Here is a 16,782-nt window from a genome sequence, read left to right on the forward strand (position 1 = left end):
GTTGCTGGGAATTGAACTCAGGACCTTTGGAAGAGCAGTCAGTGCTCTTAACCTCTGAGCCATCTCTCCAGCCCCTTATTTATTTCTTGGTCTCAGTTACGTTTAATGTTCAGATTTGAGGTCCACTCTGGAAACTGCTCATCTCTTCTGCCCCCTTTCACGCTGGATTCCCTGAAATCCTTCAGTTTTTTATACCCAGCGGTAACTAATTATGTCCCTTCTTATAAATCTTTACTCCCTGGCCAGATTTCGGCAGAGAGGGTGAGGGTGGGTTCCAAGAGGTCCTCAAAGCTTTCACGTTCTCCAGGAACAAAATGTCACTCTGTCCTCCCGAATGTTTATCTGAAGTGTCTGGTTTTGTTTGTTTCAGAGACTTGAAGATAGAAAATTTGCTACTAGATGAAGACAACAACATCAAGCTGATTGGTATGGCTTTTCTTTTTTTTTAAAGATTACCCCTTAAGTGTCGTGCTCCTGATTATTAACTTTGGAAGTTGTTCATGCTCTGTATCTGATCTGAAGTCAAGATTTCCATATTACCCCTTGTACTTCTAACATCTAATAATAGTTTTGAAAATTAATTTAACAGTTTATTTAGATAATAAATTAAAAGTAGTGTCATTTGATTGTAAAATGAATTTTATACTTTCAAGTAAATATTTGTTGATCACATATTTCTTTGGACTTTGTAAACTTCTTATATGTGCCATGTTTGGTGTATGCATGCACACACGTGTGCATGTATGTGCATGCATGTGCACATGGATATGGAGGGCAGAGGTCAAGAGTCTTCCTCAGTCTCTTCCCACCTTATGTTTTGAGAAAGGGTCTCACTGAACTCAGAGCTCACCCAGCTGGTTAGGCTGCGAGGCCAGGGAGCACCTGGGACCCTCCTGTCTCTGCGTCCTGAGCAGCGGAACGGCAGACATGTGCCACTGTGACCAGCTTTTCCCTTGGGTGCTCGGAACCCAAACTTGGGTCCCTTTGTAGACGATCTTCAACTTTTAAAGCATTGTATTTTTAAGTGTGAATTAGCAAGAAAATATATTGTTAGTAGTAGAAAACAGTTTGGCTCAGCAACATTGCCCATAGCTTCTTCATATCTTATTACCCTTCTGTGTATCTGAGGATGCCCCAGGACAAGGAAGGGCGAGAATGGCTTTTCCTTTTCAGTAGAATCTCATGCAAACTTTGCAGCAGGCTGGGTGCTGTGAAGAGAGGGGCCAGCAGGGGGATGGCTCGAACCTGGGTCCGCTGAAGGGAAGCTGCAGGACGTTAGAGGTTGTGACTTCCCCGTGGCTCTTCAGGAAGAACTGGGTTATTTTTGCTGGTGATGCTCTGAGTGTGTGTAGTTGCTCTTGACTGCCAAAGTCCACATCCAGCCATGAGGTAGCCAGCGCCAACTCTCATTTCTCGCTTTTCTTTCTTCTCCTCCTTCACATGCGAGACCCACTGGCATCTGGGATCCCACTTAGTGAGGGATACGCTGCTCCTGGGCTGAGGGACTCCAGCCTGCTTTTCTGCACAATTGATGAGGCGTCCTGACAGGTGGTGATGGACTGGTTTACCTGTTAGTGGAAAATTAACAGTTCCGAGGAAACCAATCTTCCCCACCCAAAAAAGGCCCTTTAAGGACCTATTTTTAGCAGGTGATTTAGAGCAGACCAGTGATTTTCTTTTTGTTAAATTGCTTTGCTGATTTCACCGTGAATGCCCTGAGAGCCAGACACAGAAGCCGTGAACAGAGGCCCTGCCGGAATGCCTGCAGAATATCTTCTGGTCAAACTCTGGGATTTCTGGCTTTTAACAAAAGAGCCTCCTGGAGGGTAAGGGCTGGAGGGAGGGCGATTCCACCCATCCATGGCTAATGTGTGATTTGTCTTTGGAAACTGTAGTGGTGGCAGTGACAGAGATGTTTTAATAGCAGAGACCCTGAGAGAAGAACCTTGGTGAGGGCCGACTGACGTCACAGTAAGAGCGCCAAGAATTCCCGTCCATCTTGTTGATAAGGCCCCCTCCAGCAGAGCGCCTGGCCTGTGGAGAGTTTCCAGGTCCTCCCAGGGCACTGGCCACACTGCAGTCTCCTCACTCCTTCACCTCGGTGCCTTTCCTTTCTGTCAGGCTGTAGCGCTAGGTGACCCCTTACAAATCTGTCCTGTCGTACAGCAGCACTGCAGAAGACAGACCTCTCTGTTGACGAGGTGACGCTAGGCCAGCGATCTCATGGCTGCTGTATTCACAGTGCTGAGGGTTTCTCATTGAAATAGCAGGTGCTTTTAGAAGTAGCCAGAGATTGGCTGAGTAATAAACTCTCTTAGAGGAAACTCACACAGACACCATGACCACAGCAACTCTTATAAAGGAAAACCCACGCATATTTCAGAGGTTTAGTCCATTATCATCGTGGTGGGAGGCATGACAGTGTGCAGGCAGACATGGTGCTGGAGAAAGAGCCGAGAGTTCTTACATCTTGACTCACAGGCAACAGGAAGTGGTCCGAGACACTGGGCGTGGCTTGAGCATATATGAGACTTCAAAGCCCGCCTCTACAGCAACTCATTTCCTCTAAGATCACACCTACTCCAACAAAGCCTCACCTCCTAAGAGTGCAACTCCCTTTGGGGGCCATTTTCTTTCAAATCACTCTAGGCAGGCTGAAGAGAGGGCATACCTAAGCTAGAGCCTGGAATTCTCTTCTCAATGAGTATGACGATTGCTTTTGGGAGGTCAGGAACCTCTCTCTTCACTTTCTTGGGTTCTCACCTCCTGGCTGGTAACCATGGGAATAACACCCAGCCAGGTATTTCAAGTCAAGTCTGTAAAAAGACAAATCACATCTAGTTGTTCGACCAGATTTGCCTTTGAGAGTCTCGCAGTCCTGACCATAAATCGTTGAGAATACCCTGGCCTGCTCTGCGTGCATGTTGTGTTTATAGCAAAGGAAAGAAATGACGTACAGGAAACAAGCAGGAGAGAGGCAGAGTGAAGCTGATTGACCCACCCAAGACTCTGTTCCTGTGGTAAGAGGAGTTGCAGTTCATTTACTTGTCACAGTAGGTCAGAGTTCACTATGCAGGGAGATGTCTTCCATCCAAGCTCAAACTACACAGTGACATCTTTGGCCAAATTGAACTGGGCAGTAAAAGATGGGCCAAGCCTGCTGGGAAAAGCCCCGGTGTCAAAAGCCAGGATAGACAATTGTGAGGAGGGAAGCTCTGGTTACTGGGGTTTTCTTAGTCTCTTCCTTCTGTCACCTCCCAGTTCATTCATGACTTAAATGATACTATAAATGAAAGTCACATCGTCCTAGCCTAGAAGGTAGCCAGTTCTTATATTTAGCCTGCTTCCCTCAAGGGGAAGTGTCTGTGGCTTTCTAGCCCCTGGGATGGCAGTGTGGATCAAAGGTCTTTCCTAACCCTTATTATTACGATGTTAACTTGAAAGCCCTTTGAACCTCTTCCCTTCAAAGGATTTACTTAGGTGTTTTTTCAAAGAGGATTATAGCTATTATCATTTCTTCTTAATAGTTTCCCTGTTTTTGAAATCATTTGGTTTAAATAAACTTGCTTCAGCCATGTTTCAAATTAGCTAGAATTATCAAGAGTAAGATTTTTGATTCAATCATATATTTTTCTTCTTAGAAGAAGAAAGGAAAAAAAGAAAGAAAAAAGAGAGAGAAGGCAGCCGGATGTTTGCCGGATGTCCCCCCACCAGGGGGGATAACTCCAGTTTAGATGAGCTGTGAATATTCTCTGGGGCCTTCTTTTGAGATTTCATTTTGCAGCTCTCAGAAAATTGAGTGATAATTAGCTTATGTATTTACCAAATCTAATTGAGGCCGACCTATCTGACATTACTGGGAGGCAAATTTCTCTCTGGTTTCACCATTCTAATTATAGGCATACGTGTAAAATTTTAATAACCATAATTATGAATGTGAAATATTCTGCCGTTTATTTCTCTACAATGTCTTTAAAATCGAGTCTTCTTGGCTAGATGAAGAGATCTTTAAATGCAGGTTCTGCCCTGCCGCTTCCCAAATCCTGAACTAATTTATCTTCTTGGAAAACTCTTGAGATAAGGCCAGGCTCTGTTTCCTAGCTTGCCCGGGACAGTGGCCGGTGCTCTGGCCTTTTATCTGATAGATCTGATAGATCAGATAAGGGGGAAGGGAGGAGGTGCCCTAAAAGACTCCGCCCTTTGCTTTAACAGAGCCCCCGTTGACCTGAGGAATGGTAGCTTTGCCTTTAATCTTGGAAATTCAGAGACACATTTTTCTGGAACCGCTGTGTGTTTGGGCTTCTAACAAGACAACTTTTCTTAAAACTTTGACTCCCTGCAGCACTGCCACTCCCTGGGCTGAGCTCGGGACTGCACAGCAGGGGTTCTTAAGCCAAGAGGCGTGGGTTCCTCCTGCTAGTGCTCCCCCCCCCCCCCAGCTCGTGCGCTGCAGTATCTACTGGGGTCTGGGAACAGGGCAACTCATCTTCATTGCAACAGATACTCTCTCAGATGGGAGGCTAGCCATTCTCTGTGTTCAGACAGGCTTTTTTTCCCTAGTGTTTTCTTGTGGTACCTAGTTGGGCAAACTGGACCAAAGGGGAAGAGAATGGTCAGGTGGAGGTAAACGTGAGGGGGCAGGAGGAGGGGGACAAGTGGAAACAATCCAATCAAAGACAAAAGAAGAGAAAGGTTGGTGTTGAAGCAACTTTCTGGTGGTTCTTCGGCTAGATCCCTGAGGGCTCTGTATTCTTCGGAGCCTGAAAGAGCCGATTGGGTTCTCTTTGAACAAGCTGTTCAGTTATACAGCCCACTGCCATAAGTGTTAGGGATCTCTTCGGCATCGTCATCGCGACCCAGGGTGTGCAGATGGTGTCACAGCCTCCCGGTTTTCTCCTGGGCCGTTTGTCATTTCTCTTCCCTATGGCTTTTGTGATGGGTGTGCACTTGCAGGTGGAGCCAAGCGAGAGCCAAGCAAAAGGCGGTCATGAAAGGAGACAGAAATGGCGTCAATGCAGAAAGTACGGGGTGTGGTCGCAGCCTCCTCAGAGCCAATCTCTGACCTGCCCTGAAACTTGGGAGTCTTATGCCTATAGGTTCGGAGCTCAGCATTTGCAATGGAGTTCAAAGGATGGCCCAGGATCTCAGCCCTTCAGTCCGAGATCAACAAAGATGGAAGAAGATACTAGGGGAGGGAAGAGCACTAATAGCTCCCTAATTACCCTCTAGATGCAGTATCTTTAGATCAAAAGTGAAGCCTTCACAAAACTCCTAATAGACCCGGAGTAGCTGTGAGGCCCATCCGGGCTTTCCTGCAGGCCTCCCAGATGCCTTCCCATCTTAGAACAAAGCAACGCCATGAGGTCACTTAGTCTAGTTGGCATCGCCAGCCTGCTCCATGTTCTTTCTCCAGCCAACACGCAGGGCTGTTCAAACAGTCCTCCCCCGCCCACCCCCAAATTACAGTATACCTCTGGAAGGAATTTCTCAGAGACTTTGATGAAAGAAACCGAGCTGAAGAAGGCAGCCGTAAGTGGCCAGAGATGCAGACGGCCAGCCGCAGACAATCAGTCACCGTTCGGGTTCTCCCCGACGGCCACCAGGCAGCCAGGATCTCAGCATGCTCTCCGTTCCTGCCTCAGTCCTAGAAAGCTAACAGTCTCTCTTCACCCCAGATGACTCATTTACAAGGCTCGGTAGAAATATGTTTTGGCTCCTCACACTGTTAGGTCTAGCCGGATTGTGCAGCGAGGGCTGATGTAAGATGTTCCACCGAAGCAAGGGAGCCACCACCCGGCACGCCTTTGTCTTGAGAAGTCTAGCAGGGGTTATGGTTTGCAGCTGGCGGGTTTCCTGTTGGATGCTAAATTATGTGTTAGCCTGAGAGAATGTTTCCTTTTCTGCTTTTTCCCCTTCTTCTTCCCTCCTCGTTTAAGCAATTTTCTAATTTAGAGTTCGTGTTTGTCTTCTCATCTCTGCAGATTTTGGTCTGAGCAACTGTGCCGGGATCCTGGGTTACTCAGACCCATTCAGCACACAGTGCGGCAGCCCTGCCTACGCTGCTCCGGAACTGCTCGCCAGGAAGAAATACGGCCCCAAAATTGATGTCTGGTCAATGTGAGTTATCCAGCTTGTAAAAGTCAGTGTTGCCTCCTAAGGTCACTCACTATCTGATGAGAATGTACCTACTATGCCGGGGTCTCATCAATGATTCTCGGAGTCCACCCTCCTTTTTTATTTCCAGACTTTTCTTCATAAACTTTCAAAATGGCATTTACAAACATTTCACTGGGGAGTTGGGAAAAGCGCAAAGTCTAGCCTTCACAGACTTCCACTGGTGTTCCATGAACCACCCAGGTTGTATGTAAACCTTTTTATAAAGCCAGATCTGAAATTACAGCTACCCAAGAGGCCAAGGCAGGAGGATCGCAAGTTCAAGGCTGAGTTTAAGGTCCCATGGGCAACTGAGTGAGACTCTGTCTCTGTATCACAAGGATAGAGTGGATGGAAAGGCAGCTAGTGCTGAAATCCTGGCTTAGTGTATGGTAGGTTCTAGGTTTAATCACCTGTGCCACGAAACTAAACCAAACCAACACATGTGCTCATGTACACACACACACCCCAAACCAAACCAAAAACACAGGCCTATGCCCCTGTACGCCTGCCGCCGCCGTTCACGCTCCCATTTGTGAGCTCCTTCACTGTCTTCTCCATACTTTTCACAGTCTTGGAACAGCTGGGGAATTCATTAACACGCCATGGAAGAAATGAAAGACTGTGGAAGCCCCAGATGCCAAGGGACATTTCAAGGGTGTTGTGTCCTGTGGTGACGGGGAGGTGACCAAAGGGAAGGTGGAATCAGGGAGCAGATGGCAGTTTGCTCCTTGGGGTCAGGCTCTTAAGGGGATGGACATGGCCCCAGGTGTGACCACACAAGCTGAAGCCGGAATCTCCTGCGCGTAGCAGGTGTGTAGAGGAGGGCACAGGTCCAGGCTCCTCTGCCGCCTTGTGCTAACTCTGACACAGAGTGAGTCGGTTATCCACATGGAGATGAAAGCCCAGGCCGAGCAAGGCTGGGTTTTGTTTTTGGCCTTTTTGCCAAGTTGTTCGGTCAGGGGAAGGAATTCATATTTAGCAACCGCTGACACCCCATCTCTCAGTTCTATGACTAAGATAAAGGGCCGTGCTCCTCAGGGAAGCTTCTTCCCCCATTTTCCATGGCCGCCAGCTCACTGTCTGTCTAGAAGCGAGAACTCTGTGTCTGTCTGGAAGTGATGGTGACAGGTGACACTGGAGAAGAGGAGGGGAGATGGTGTCCAGCCACAATGCCTGGATGCGTCAGAAGCCTTGTCTGCTGCCAGTGACCAGTGGGCTTCTTCCACTCATCCATCACGGACAGGTCCCTCCTGGCATTCCTTGGCGTTTCTGTGTTCGCGTTCACTTGGTGAAATTATTCTCCCCAAGAAGACAACGCATAGCTGTAGGTGCTCAGAAAATCTCTATGGCTTCATGGTGAGCAGACACAGGAGCAGGGCATGGAAGGTGTAGAGTTCATTCGTGCCAGAAGAGTCCCCGGAGCAAGATGGCAAGCCGCAGCACCCAAGACCCAATGAGTACTTTCTTGTCTCCTTTACTTGTGCCTTAGTGGGCAGAGCCAATTGCATGGCTCAACCTTGAGCTGGGAGAGACCTTCTCTCCTGCTTGCTGGGTATAGCCAGTGTCTGTGACTCACTTGCCTTCTTCTGTGACCGAGTTGTGTCACCCAGTCCCCACTTAACCTTCCGAAGCCCCAATGCCCCCGGTCGAGGTATTTGGTGATGGCACCTTTGGGATGTATTACTTTCAGATGTAGTGAAGAAGGCGGAGTCCATGCTGCTATGGGTGTTCTTCTAAGAGAACTTGTGTTGTCTGTGTGCCGTGTGAGGTCTCCTGAACCCAACTGTTGTGTGATCTTGATCTTAGACTTTCAGCCCCACAACTGTAAGACAGTATCTATTGTTTGAGTTCCCCGTTCTGTGGTAGTTTGTTACGGTAGCCTGTGTTGGCCAGCTTTTCATTGCTATAACCGAATACCAGAGATGGCGAGCACATGAAGAGTAATAGTTTATTTTGGCGAGTACCTCTGAAGTTTTCAGTCTGTGATGGATTGACCTCATTGACTGGGGCCTGTGTTGAGGTGCAGCACTGGGGATGGAGCCTGTGACAGGGCAGAACTGCTGGGGTTACACACCAGGGGCAAAGAGAAAGTCCAAGTTCCCTTTCAGAGCATGTACTAGCTGCTTAAGGATTTCGGCTAGACCCACTCCTAAAGACCCCACGTCTACTCCTAATGCCTGTCTGGGAATCAGGCCTTCAAAAGCACACGAACCTCTGGTGGAGATTTGCCCAACCCACAGCGTAGACCAGGCTGATGAAGACACATACCTGCCTACAAGCCCCCTGTAAAAAGATGCAGTGTCAGGCAGCCTGGAGGCAGACACACAGCTGGATGAAACTGAGAAAGTGGTGTGGGGGTGAGGGGCTTTAACCTGCTCTTGAGAGCTGAGTGAAGCTGGCCAGGTAGGGGAGGGGGGACGGCTCCCGGCCGTGTACGGCTCAGGCACTGCTGGCATCTGAATACTGCCTGCTCGGCAGGTCCTGGCGAGAGCATGAAACTTCAGAGCCTCCGTTAGAAGATGGATTTTCCACTACCTTGGAGTCCTCTGTCTGGGGGAGGGATTAGGTTTCTGTGTGGTACCCACGGCTTTGTTGACAGAATTGGGAAATAGAAAACCCAAAGAGAATTTAATTCAACACCGCTTAAGATGAGACGGGAAATGGAGCCACTGGCGCCCTGCTCTAATACCGTCATTACAAAACGCCTCTTTTTGTGTTTAATTGCTGTGAAACAGCATAGTAAGGAATTGACTTCTAAAATCAAAAGCAAATATCCCTCTCCAGAGGATTTTGAGCCTGCTGGATGGCAGGGACCAACTCCGAAGCTTCTGAGGCTGGTGAAGAAGAAACCAGCCTGTTGCATAGGAAGGCTTGGAGCATCCTTCTGGTAATGTGAGCATTAGCTGTGCAAAAGGGGATAGGGTCCTGGGGCGCTCCTCCTTGTCAGTGGTGTCACGTTCAGGACCATTTAAATCATCCTTAAAACCATGTTTACCTTTCTCCTTCACTTCAGTCAGAGGTCTTATATGCTCACATATGTGCGCACGCACACACAAGCACGCGCGCACGCACACACACACACACACATTCATTCTCTCCCCCCTCCACCCCTTCCCCTTCTCTTCAGCGAACTTTGAGGTTTTAGACACGAAACTGTAATGGTCACTCTAGTACATCAAACATTTATTATTGCTTCTTGCCTTTTCCTCCGAGTGGCATGCATTATGATTTGAAAATAGCGTTAATGCAGACATCTTTTTAATTGAAGAGAATTTAACTTCAAGACTATTACAACACTTGCTCGAGAACCTCAGCGAACCTTTAAAGGTTAGAATGGACAGCAAGAATCTTGTCCCCCAGGAGATGGAGGAAGCTCCATTCTCACAGCACAGTGGTTTGTCCTGGTGGCTGTGCAGCCTCGGGACCTAGTGCAGAGTCGTGCACAGACATGGTGCCCCACCAGCCCCATGACCCCAAGCTTCCTGAACCGTTCTTTCGCTGAATTCATGGGAGGGACCTGTCTTTTCCAAATTCCTTTGGGTAGATAAGTTGGGCAAGGCGTACCATGTTGTTCCAGCTCATCTGTCTCTACAGAACACGGTGTTCAGGAAGAGAATGACAAAACCAGGCTGTCATTTACGGAATGACACCAGATGCTCTCCCCTGCAGGCAGGGGTCACAAACAGAAGGATTTTCTTTGTATTCATGATAAAAGCTGATGAGGAAGGTGCAAGGAGAACTGTGTTCATTTGGGGAAGGTGAAGGCTTTTGACTTTTGAAAGAGAAATTCCGTGCTGGCCAGGCATGGTATACTCGCCCCCAATCCCAGTGTTCAGGAGTCAGGGGCCGGAGGCATTTGAGGCTATCCTGGGCTACATAGTGAAACCTCATTTCAAAGACGAAGCCTCCTTCAACTGGTATTTCCGTGCTCTTGTAGCTAGCACATTTACTGAAATAGAGCAGGGAAGGGAAAGGAACAAACACCTTGAAATCCACCAGACTTATTTTCCTGCCAAACGCAGACCATTTAACGGAAGAGGGCTGAGACGGGGGCTTTTTCAGATGGAAGCAGGATTCCTCCTTTCCTATCAGGACTTCTTCTGGGAGTTGTTGCTGAAAATTGATGCAGAAAGATACATGTAACCTTCTGGTGGAGGGTTAAGTTTAGATTCTTCAAGGTAGTTCCTTTCTTAACCAAGGTGTGCTTGGTTCCCCTCACTGTCTTTGTGTGAGCTGGGTGGTTGCTGAGGCTCCTGGCCACATGTCCCCAGGACTAGTGACCTCACCCTCCACCTGCTCAGACAGAGTTCATATTCGCTCTTTCCTTGAGTCTGGATAGTTTCTGGCAACTTTTCCAGGGAGCAGCGACTCAGTGTCCTTCTTGGAGGAATAATAATGAATAATAATAATAATAATGATAATAATAAAATATTCCTCCAGGGAATATTTTAATGTGTCGGACTGACTGTCAGGACCAGCGCATGCCTTCTGACTCAGTACCGAAGGTTCCACACCTTCTCCACAGGGCCCCTTTCTTTCTTCCAGCTGCCCATCACTGCCACCGGTTCCTTCTCTTTCGACATCAGACCGTTGTGCAATGTTCTTTACCCCGTAGGCTTTCCCGCCCTGCAGTGGCTCCCTGCGTTTTCTGTCGGTTGTGAAACCAGGGCTGTTGGATTGCTGCTCTCCCCGGCCCTGTCTCTGTAATCGCTGGCTCTCTTCAAAGCTCTCTTGGAGTTGTAGAAGTTCCATGTCTGCCGCAGAGAACCCAGGAAACCCCTGGGCCATATTTCAAACGGCTTTTCAGGAAATTCTGAGCATGTTTGGAAACTCTGCCTGATTCTATGGGATTACAGGCTTTATAAACCACATTCCACATCTCCCTTGGTATTCTCGCATGCTTGTGAAATGTCAGAGGGGCTGCCTCTCTCTTTATCCACCTATTAAACATGGATGAAAACTCTAGGGGAGAGGAGTTAAGATGCCCAATCTGGTGTGTCTTTTAACCTCTCCTATCCAGTTATTAATGTGGGTTTCCATCGTCATTTCCCCAAAAACAATTGTATTTCTTATTGTTGTTTTGTTTTATTTAAAAATGAGGTTTTTTTTGTTCCTTTTTGTTTTTGTTTTTAATGTGACAACAGAGAAGATTTATTTGGTGTTTAATTTACTCCAGATGCAGCACTCAACTCTTCCTGTGGTTTCAGTTATTTGGCCTTCGTGCTTGGGATGAAGGGAGAAAAATCTCTCAACGTCTGTGAGTTTGTAATTGATAATAATCCATAATAACTGGAAGCCTTTTGGTAAGACAGTCACGCTCTTGCTTGGAGTTCCCTGGCGCCGTCTTGAACACAGTATCTCTCATCATTATCTGTGGTCCAGGGTATGTAAGGAGGAGACAGAGACCAGTGTGCTATGCAGTGACACAGGGAGCTGGTGTTTTGTTTTGTTTTTGGTTGTTAGTTCTTATTCTTTGAAGCCAACTGTTGATAAGAAATCAAGTGATTTTCTGTCTTCAGGTCACCCAGAAGAAACTTTTGCAATAGTTTTAGAGTTTCACTTGGTTCAGACTTCCAACGAATCCCTTCAACAGGGTCCTTTCCCACCACACAGCATCCTGCCTTCAGCCGGGTCCTTCCCCACCACACAGCATCCTGCCTTCAGCCAGGTCCTTCCCCACCACACAGCATCCTGCCTTCAGCCGGGTCCTTCCCCACCACACAGCATCCTGCCCTTCAGCCGGGTCCTTCCCCACCACACAGCATCCTGCCTTCAGCCGGGTCCTTCCACACCACACAGCATCCTGCCTTCAGCCGGGTCCTTCCCCACCACACAGCATCCTGCCTTCAGCCGGGTCCTTCCCCAAAACAGCATCCTGCCTTCAGCCGGGTCCTTCCCCACCACACAGCATCCTGCCTTCAGCCGGGTCCTTCCCCACCACCCAGCATCCTGCCTTCAGCTGAGTCCTTCCCCACCACACAGCATCCTGCCTTCAGCCGAGTCCTTCCCCACCACACAGCATCCTGCCTTCAGCTGAGTCCTTCCCCACCACACAGCATCCTGCCTTCAGCCGAGTCCTTCCCCACCACACAGCATCCTGCCTTCAGCTGAGTCCTTCCCCACCACACAGCATCCGGCCCTTCAGCCGGTCCTTCCCCACCACACAGCATCCTGCCTTCAGCCGGGTCCTTCCCCACCACACAGCATCCGGCCCTTCAGCCGGGTCCTTCCCCACCACACAGCATCCTGCCTTCAGCCGGGTCCTTCCCCACCACACAGCATCCTGCCTTCAGCCGGGTCCTTCCCCACCAAACAGCATCCTGCCTTCAGCTGAGTCCTTCCCCAAAACAGCATCCTGCCTTCAGCCGGGTCCTTCCCCACCACACAGCATCCTGCCTTCAGCCGGGTCCTTCCCCAACACACAGCATCCTCCTGCCTTCAGCTGAGTCCTTCCCCACCACACAGCATCCTGCCTTCAGCCGGGTCCTTCCCCACCACACAGCATCCTGCCTTCAGCCGGGTCCTTCCCTACCACACAGCATCCTGCCTTCAGCCGGGTCCTTCCCCACCACACAGCATCCTGCCTTCAGCCGGGTCCTTCCCCACCACACAGCATCCTGCCTTCAGCTGAGTCCTTCCCCACCACACAGCATCCTGCCTTCAGCCGGTCCTTCCCCACCACACAGCATTCTGCTGCTGGAGGCTTCCTATAGCACTGAGAGCATTCTACCTGCGACAAAGAAGCCACACGTCCCCAGCAGATGAGCTATGGCACGAAAGGTGACAGGGCAGTGTCTTCAGGCTCGAGTGTTGTATGCTGCCCTCTGAGCCGAAGAGCATGTGATGTCTTCACATGTTGACTTAGGTATTTCTCTGGTTTGTTTAAGTGTTATGAGCACATAAATCCAGAATTATATATCAATAAATGTGTGGCCTTGTATAACTAAAACGCCCAAACTAATTACGTTCTAGTAACTCAAAGACACAGGAGCCCCAGCGTATTCCAATGAGGATATTAACACAATGCAGTGGGGCCAGTGCTGAAGAGGAGCTGGATTGTGATCTGTAGTCTGTGTGATCCTCCCCGCCGGTCCTCCCTGGCAGTCCTCCCCGCCAGTCCTCCCCACCAGTCCTACTGTCAGGCTCACTATGATGGCTTGACTCTCCCACTGTCTATGTTTTATCCTCCCAGTGGATTTTAAAGCAGAGTGCATTCAGAGAGTTAAAAAAAAACATCATTATTGCACTTAAGTACATTTGTGTATGTGGTGTGTGTGTTAGAGAGAGAGAGGGAGGGAGAGAGGAGAGAAGGTTTACATCTCAGTGTCATGTGGAATCAGAGGACATTGCTGTGGAGTCATTTCTCTCCTTTAATTTCTACGGGCATTCTGGCACTCACATGCACTTCACCAGGCTTGCCTGGCCAACACCGATGCCTATTGGATTATCTCACTGGCCCCAGCAGGATTGTTAAGCCACACATGACAAGGCCTGGTCTGGGAGTTTCTGACTCTGAGTCTGGAGCCAGCCCAGGAATGTGTACTTTCAAATGTTCAGGTGCTGCTGGTGTGCGGAGTGAGGGACACACTCTGGGAGGCCGTGTTCAGGAGGTGCTGGTGTGCGGAGTGAGGGACACACTCCAGGAGGCCGTGTTCAGGTGTTGTTGTTGTGCGGAGTGAGGGACACACTCCGGGAAGCCGTGTTCAGGCGGTGCTGGTGTGGGTGCTGGTGTGCGGAGTGAGGGACACACTCCGGGAAGCCGTGTTCAGGCGGTGCTGGTGTGCGGAGTGAGGGACACACTCCGGGAAGCCGTCCGTGTTCAGGAGGTGCTGGTGTGCGGAGTGAGGGACACACTCCGGGAAGCCGTCCGTGTTCAGGAGGTGCTGGTGTGCGGAGTGAGGGACACACTCCGGGAAGCCGTCCGTGTTCAGGAGGTGCTGGTGCGCGGAGTGAGGGACACACTCCGGGAAGCCGTCCGTGTTCAGGAGGTGCTGGTGTGCGGAGTGAGGGACACACTCTGGGAAGCCGTGTTCAGGCAGTGCTGGTGTGTGGAGTGAGGGACACACTCCGGGAAGCCGTGTTCAGGCGGTGCTGGTGTGCGGAGTGAGGGACACACTCCGGGAAGCCGTGTTCAGGTGTTGTTGTTGTGCGGAGTGAGGGACACACTCCAGGAAGCCGTGTTCAGGCGGTGCTGGTGTGCGGAGTGAGGGACACACTCCAGGAAGCCGTGTTCAGGCGGTGCTGGTGTGCGGAGTGAGGGACACACTCCGGGAAGCCGTGTTCAGGCGGTGCTGGTGTGCGGAGTGAGGGACACACTCCGGGAAGCCATGTTCAGGTGTTGTTGTTGTGTGGAGTGAGGGACACACTCCGGGAAGCTGTGTTCAGGCGGTGCTGGTGTGCGGAGTGAGGGACACACTCCAGGAGGCTGTTTGCCACTGCCCTTAGCAGGAGACTCGCAGGTGCACCCCTGACACATCAAGTCCACGTTGGCCTCCTCGTCAGATGGGGATACAGTAAAGCCCTGGCTGTGGGCGAGTACCTGGACTTGTTCCAGAAGCCCTGTACAGAAGGCAAAGACTGGCTTAGTGTTTGGCCACCCGTCCTCCGTCAGCCCTGCACCGGAGAGGTCGCCTCCAGGCCTCTGGGAACAGTTCATCTTGGAGGTAACTGTTTGGTGGTCTTCAGTAACCGTGGGAGAGGCCAGAGTTTTCCACTCGTTAAAGCCTATGTCTAAGGCCTCTTCGTAGATAGGGCATAGTTTTGAGACTTCCTAGTTTTTTTTTTCTGTCAGTGCTGAAGACTTCCTAAAAGCCAAGCATTTGGCCCTACCTAAAAAACACATCAAAGATGCAAGCCTTCACAACAGGTCTTTAAGATAAGCCGCAACCTCGGCTCTCCTCCCCTCCCCTTCCAAACTGCCTCCCTCAGCTACTCAGTTCTATCTGTCACTGTGACTGGTCTGGTTTCTGAGTTTTAACTTGGTGCATCCCTTCATATGCCTACTTTGTGAAATCTATCACTTCGTTCTGACTGATAGCAGTACTATGTGCTTGCTGCCACCCTCCCCAGCTCTCCAGTCTGAGCCTCTTTGGTTCGCATATGTGGGAGGGTGACTCGCTGTGTAGGTAACTTGTATGGCTGTGGAAGTTTTTGTTCACCTCTCTTCATGCCCTGAGGAATGTGTTGCACTGAACACACGTCAAGAACGACTGTTGTCTGTAACTGTGCTTCTGCCCTGTCTGTTTGACTCTTGGGTTATGTAATTTGTCACGTGGCCTCGTCCAGCCGACTGAAGGTGTATAAGCTCATACATAAAACACTCCCCGAAGAGGCTGCCAGGTCTCTTTAATCGAGCTTGTGTCAAAAGCAGTGTCCTCCTCTCTCTGATCTCATTTTTACTTGAACGGGTTGTGTTTATTCATGTGTTTGCCCATTGCCTGTTCCTCTCCAGCTCAAAATCCAAAATGGCACCATTGTCTGGCTGACAGAACTCCCAGTCAGAGAGAGGCATCCAGCAAGAATCTGTGGAATGAACGTGTCTGTCCCCTGACTCCGTTCTGAGTTCAGAGAGAGAACTGGGCCTCAGATTACATCTGGAATCTGAGCGTGCTTGAGGCTGCAGCGTGGGCTCCAGTACCTGTCATTATATGGCTTGCAGAATTCAGAGGCGCCTCTGTGGAATTAGGCCCGAAGGGTCTTAATTTCAATCAGTCTCATTGGCTCTGTTTTGACTGGAAATCCTGTTGCCTTCTTTAAAAAAAAAAAACACATCCGCCCCGGGTGGGCGCCTTTGAAGAGTGGAGGCCTCTTTTCCCCAGCAGGAAACCTCATCAACATGATAGGAGCTTTATACATCAAGAGAGTAAAATCCTCCCAGAAGGCTTCGCTGTTCTCTGGGTTGGCTTTGGTATAAGCAGTTAAGTCCGCTCATCAATAGCTCAACCATAGCTGAGATACTGGTCCAGGGCCTGGTGGCAGATTCCCAATAATGAATCAATTGAGAGATGAGCCTGGGAAGGACTTCCCAGAGCAAAATTCAAGAGATTGGAATGGGTATCGTGGCTTCGCTTACTAGAGATGGATAGAAGACTGGCTTTGGGTGTGGAGTTTTGGTTCCAAAGGGCTGAGTGCTAAGCCAGAACCCTCTTAGCCCAGAAGGGGTGCCCTGTATTATTTAATCTTGCCTCTTCTAAGTTCTACCTTGTATAGCATATCTGGAACTATTACAGGCCGGCAGGATCACTCCTAAGGCCCCTAAGAGTGTGTCCCACATGCTGCCATTTGGAATTCTCTGGTGTTGATGTCTTCGCATTCAACTTGAGTGTCCCTTGTTCAAAAATGCTTAGGGCCAGAACCATGTTTTGGTTTTGAAATATTTGCATGTGTGTAATGAAGTATTCTGAGCATGGGACCCTAGTTAGTGTTCTGCATAAACATTCTAGACCCAGCCTGAAGGAGATTTTAGGTAGTACCCTTGGTGCACTACCACATGAAGCCAGAGGGGGCGTTTCCTGCTTGTGGTGTCATTTCGGTAGTCAAGACATTTCTGAATTCGGGGCATTTTAGATTTTCCAGCAGATACTCAGCCTGAATCCAGAGTGAAGACAGCGTGGTTTCTCCTCCAGA

At 49.5% G+C, this 16,782-nt stretch overlaps 1 protein-coding gene across 1 annotated transcript in view; it reads left to right on the top strand.

Annotated features, from left to right (window-relative positions):
- The window catches only part of Hunk (hormonally up-regulated Neu-associated kinase), a 109,602-nt gene that overhangs the window by 58,651 nt on the left and 34,169 nt on the right, over positions 1–16,782 (top strand). The window contains exons 3-4 of the mRNA XM_075959489.1: positions 371–426; positions 5,982–6,117. Coding sequence (XP_075815604.1) covers positions 371–426; positions 5,982–6,117 — 192 coding nt within the window. The remainder of the gene's footprint in view (positions 1–370; positions 427–5,981; positions 6,118–16,782) is intronic.

The sequence above is a fragment of the Microtus pennsylvanicus genome, chromosome 1 (genome assembly GCF_037038515.1).
Source record: "Microtus pennsylvanicus isolate mMicPen1 chromosome 1, mMicPen1.hap1, whole genome shotgun sequence".
Classification (NCBI taxonomy): domain Eukaryota; kingdom Metazoa; phylum Chordata; class Mammalia; order Rodentia; family Cricetidae; genus Microtus; species Microtus pennsylvanicus.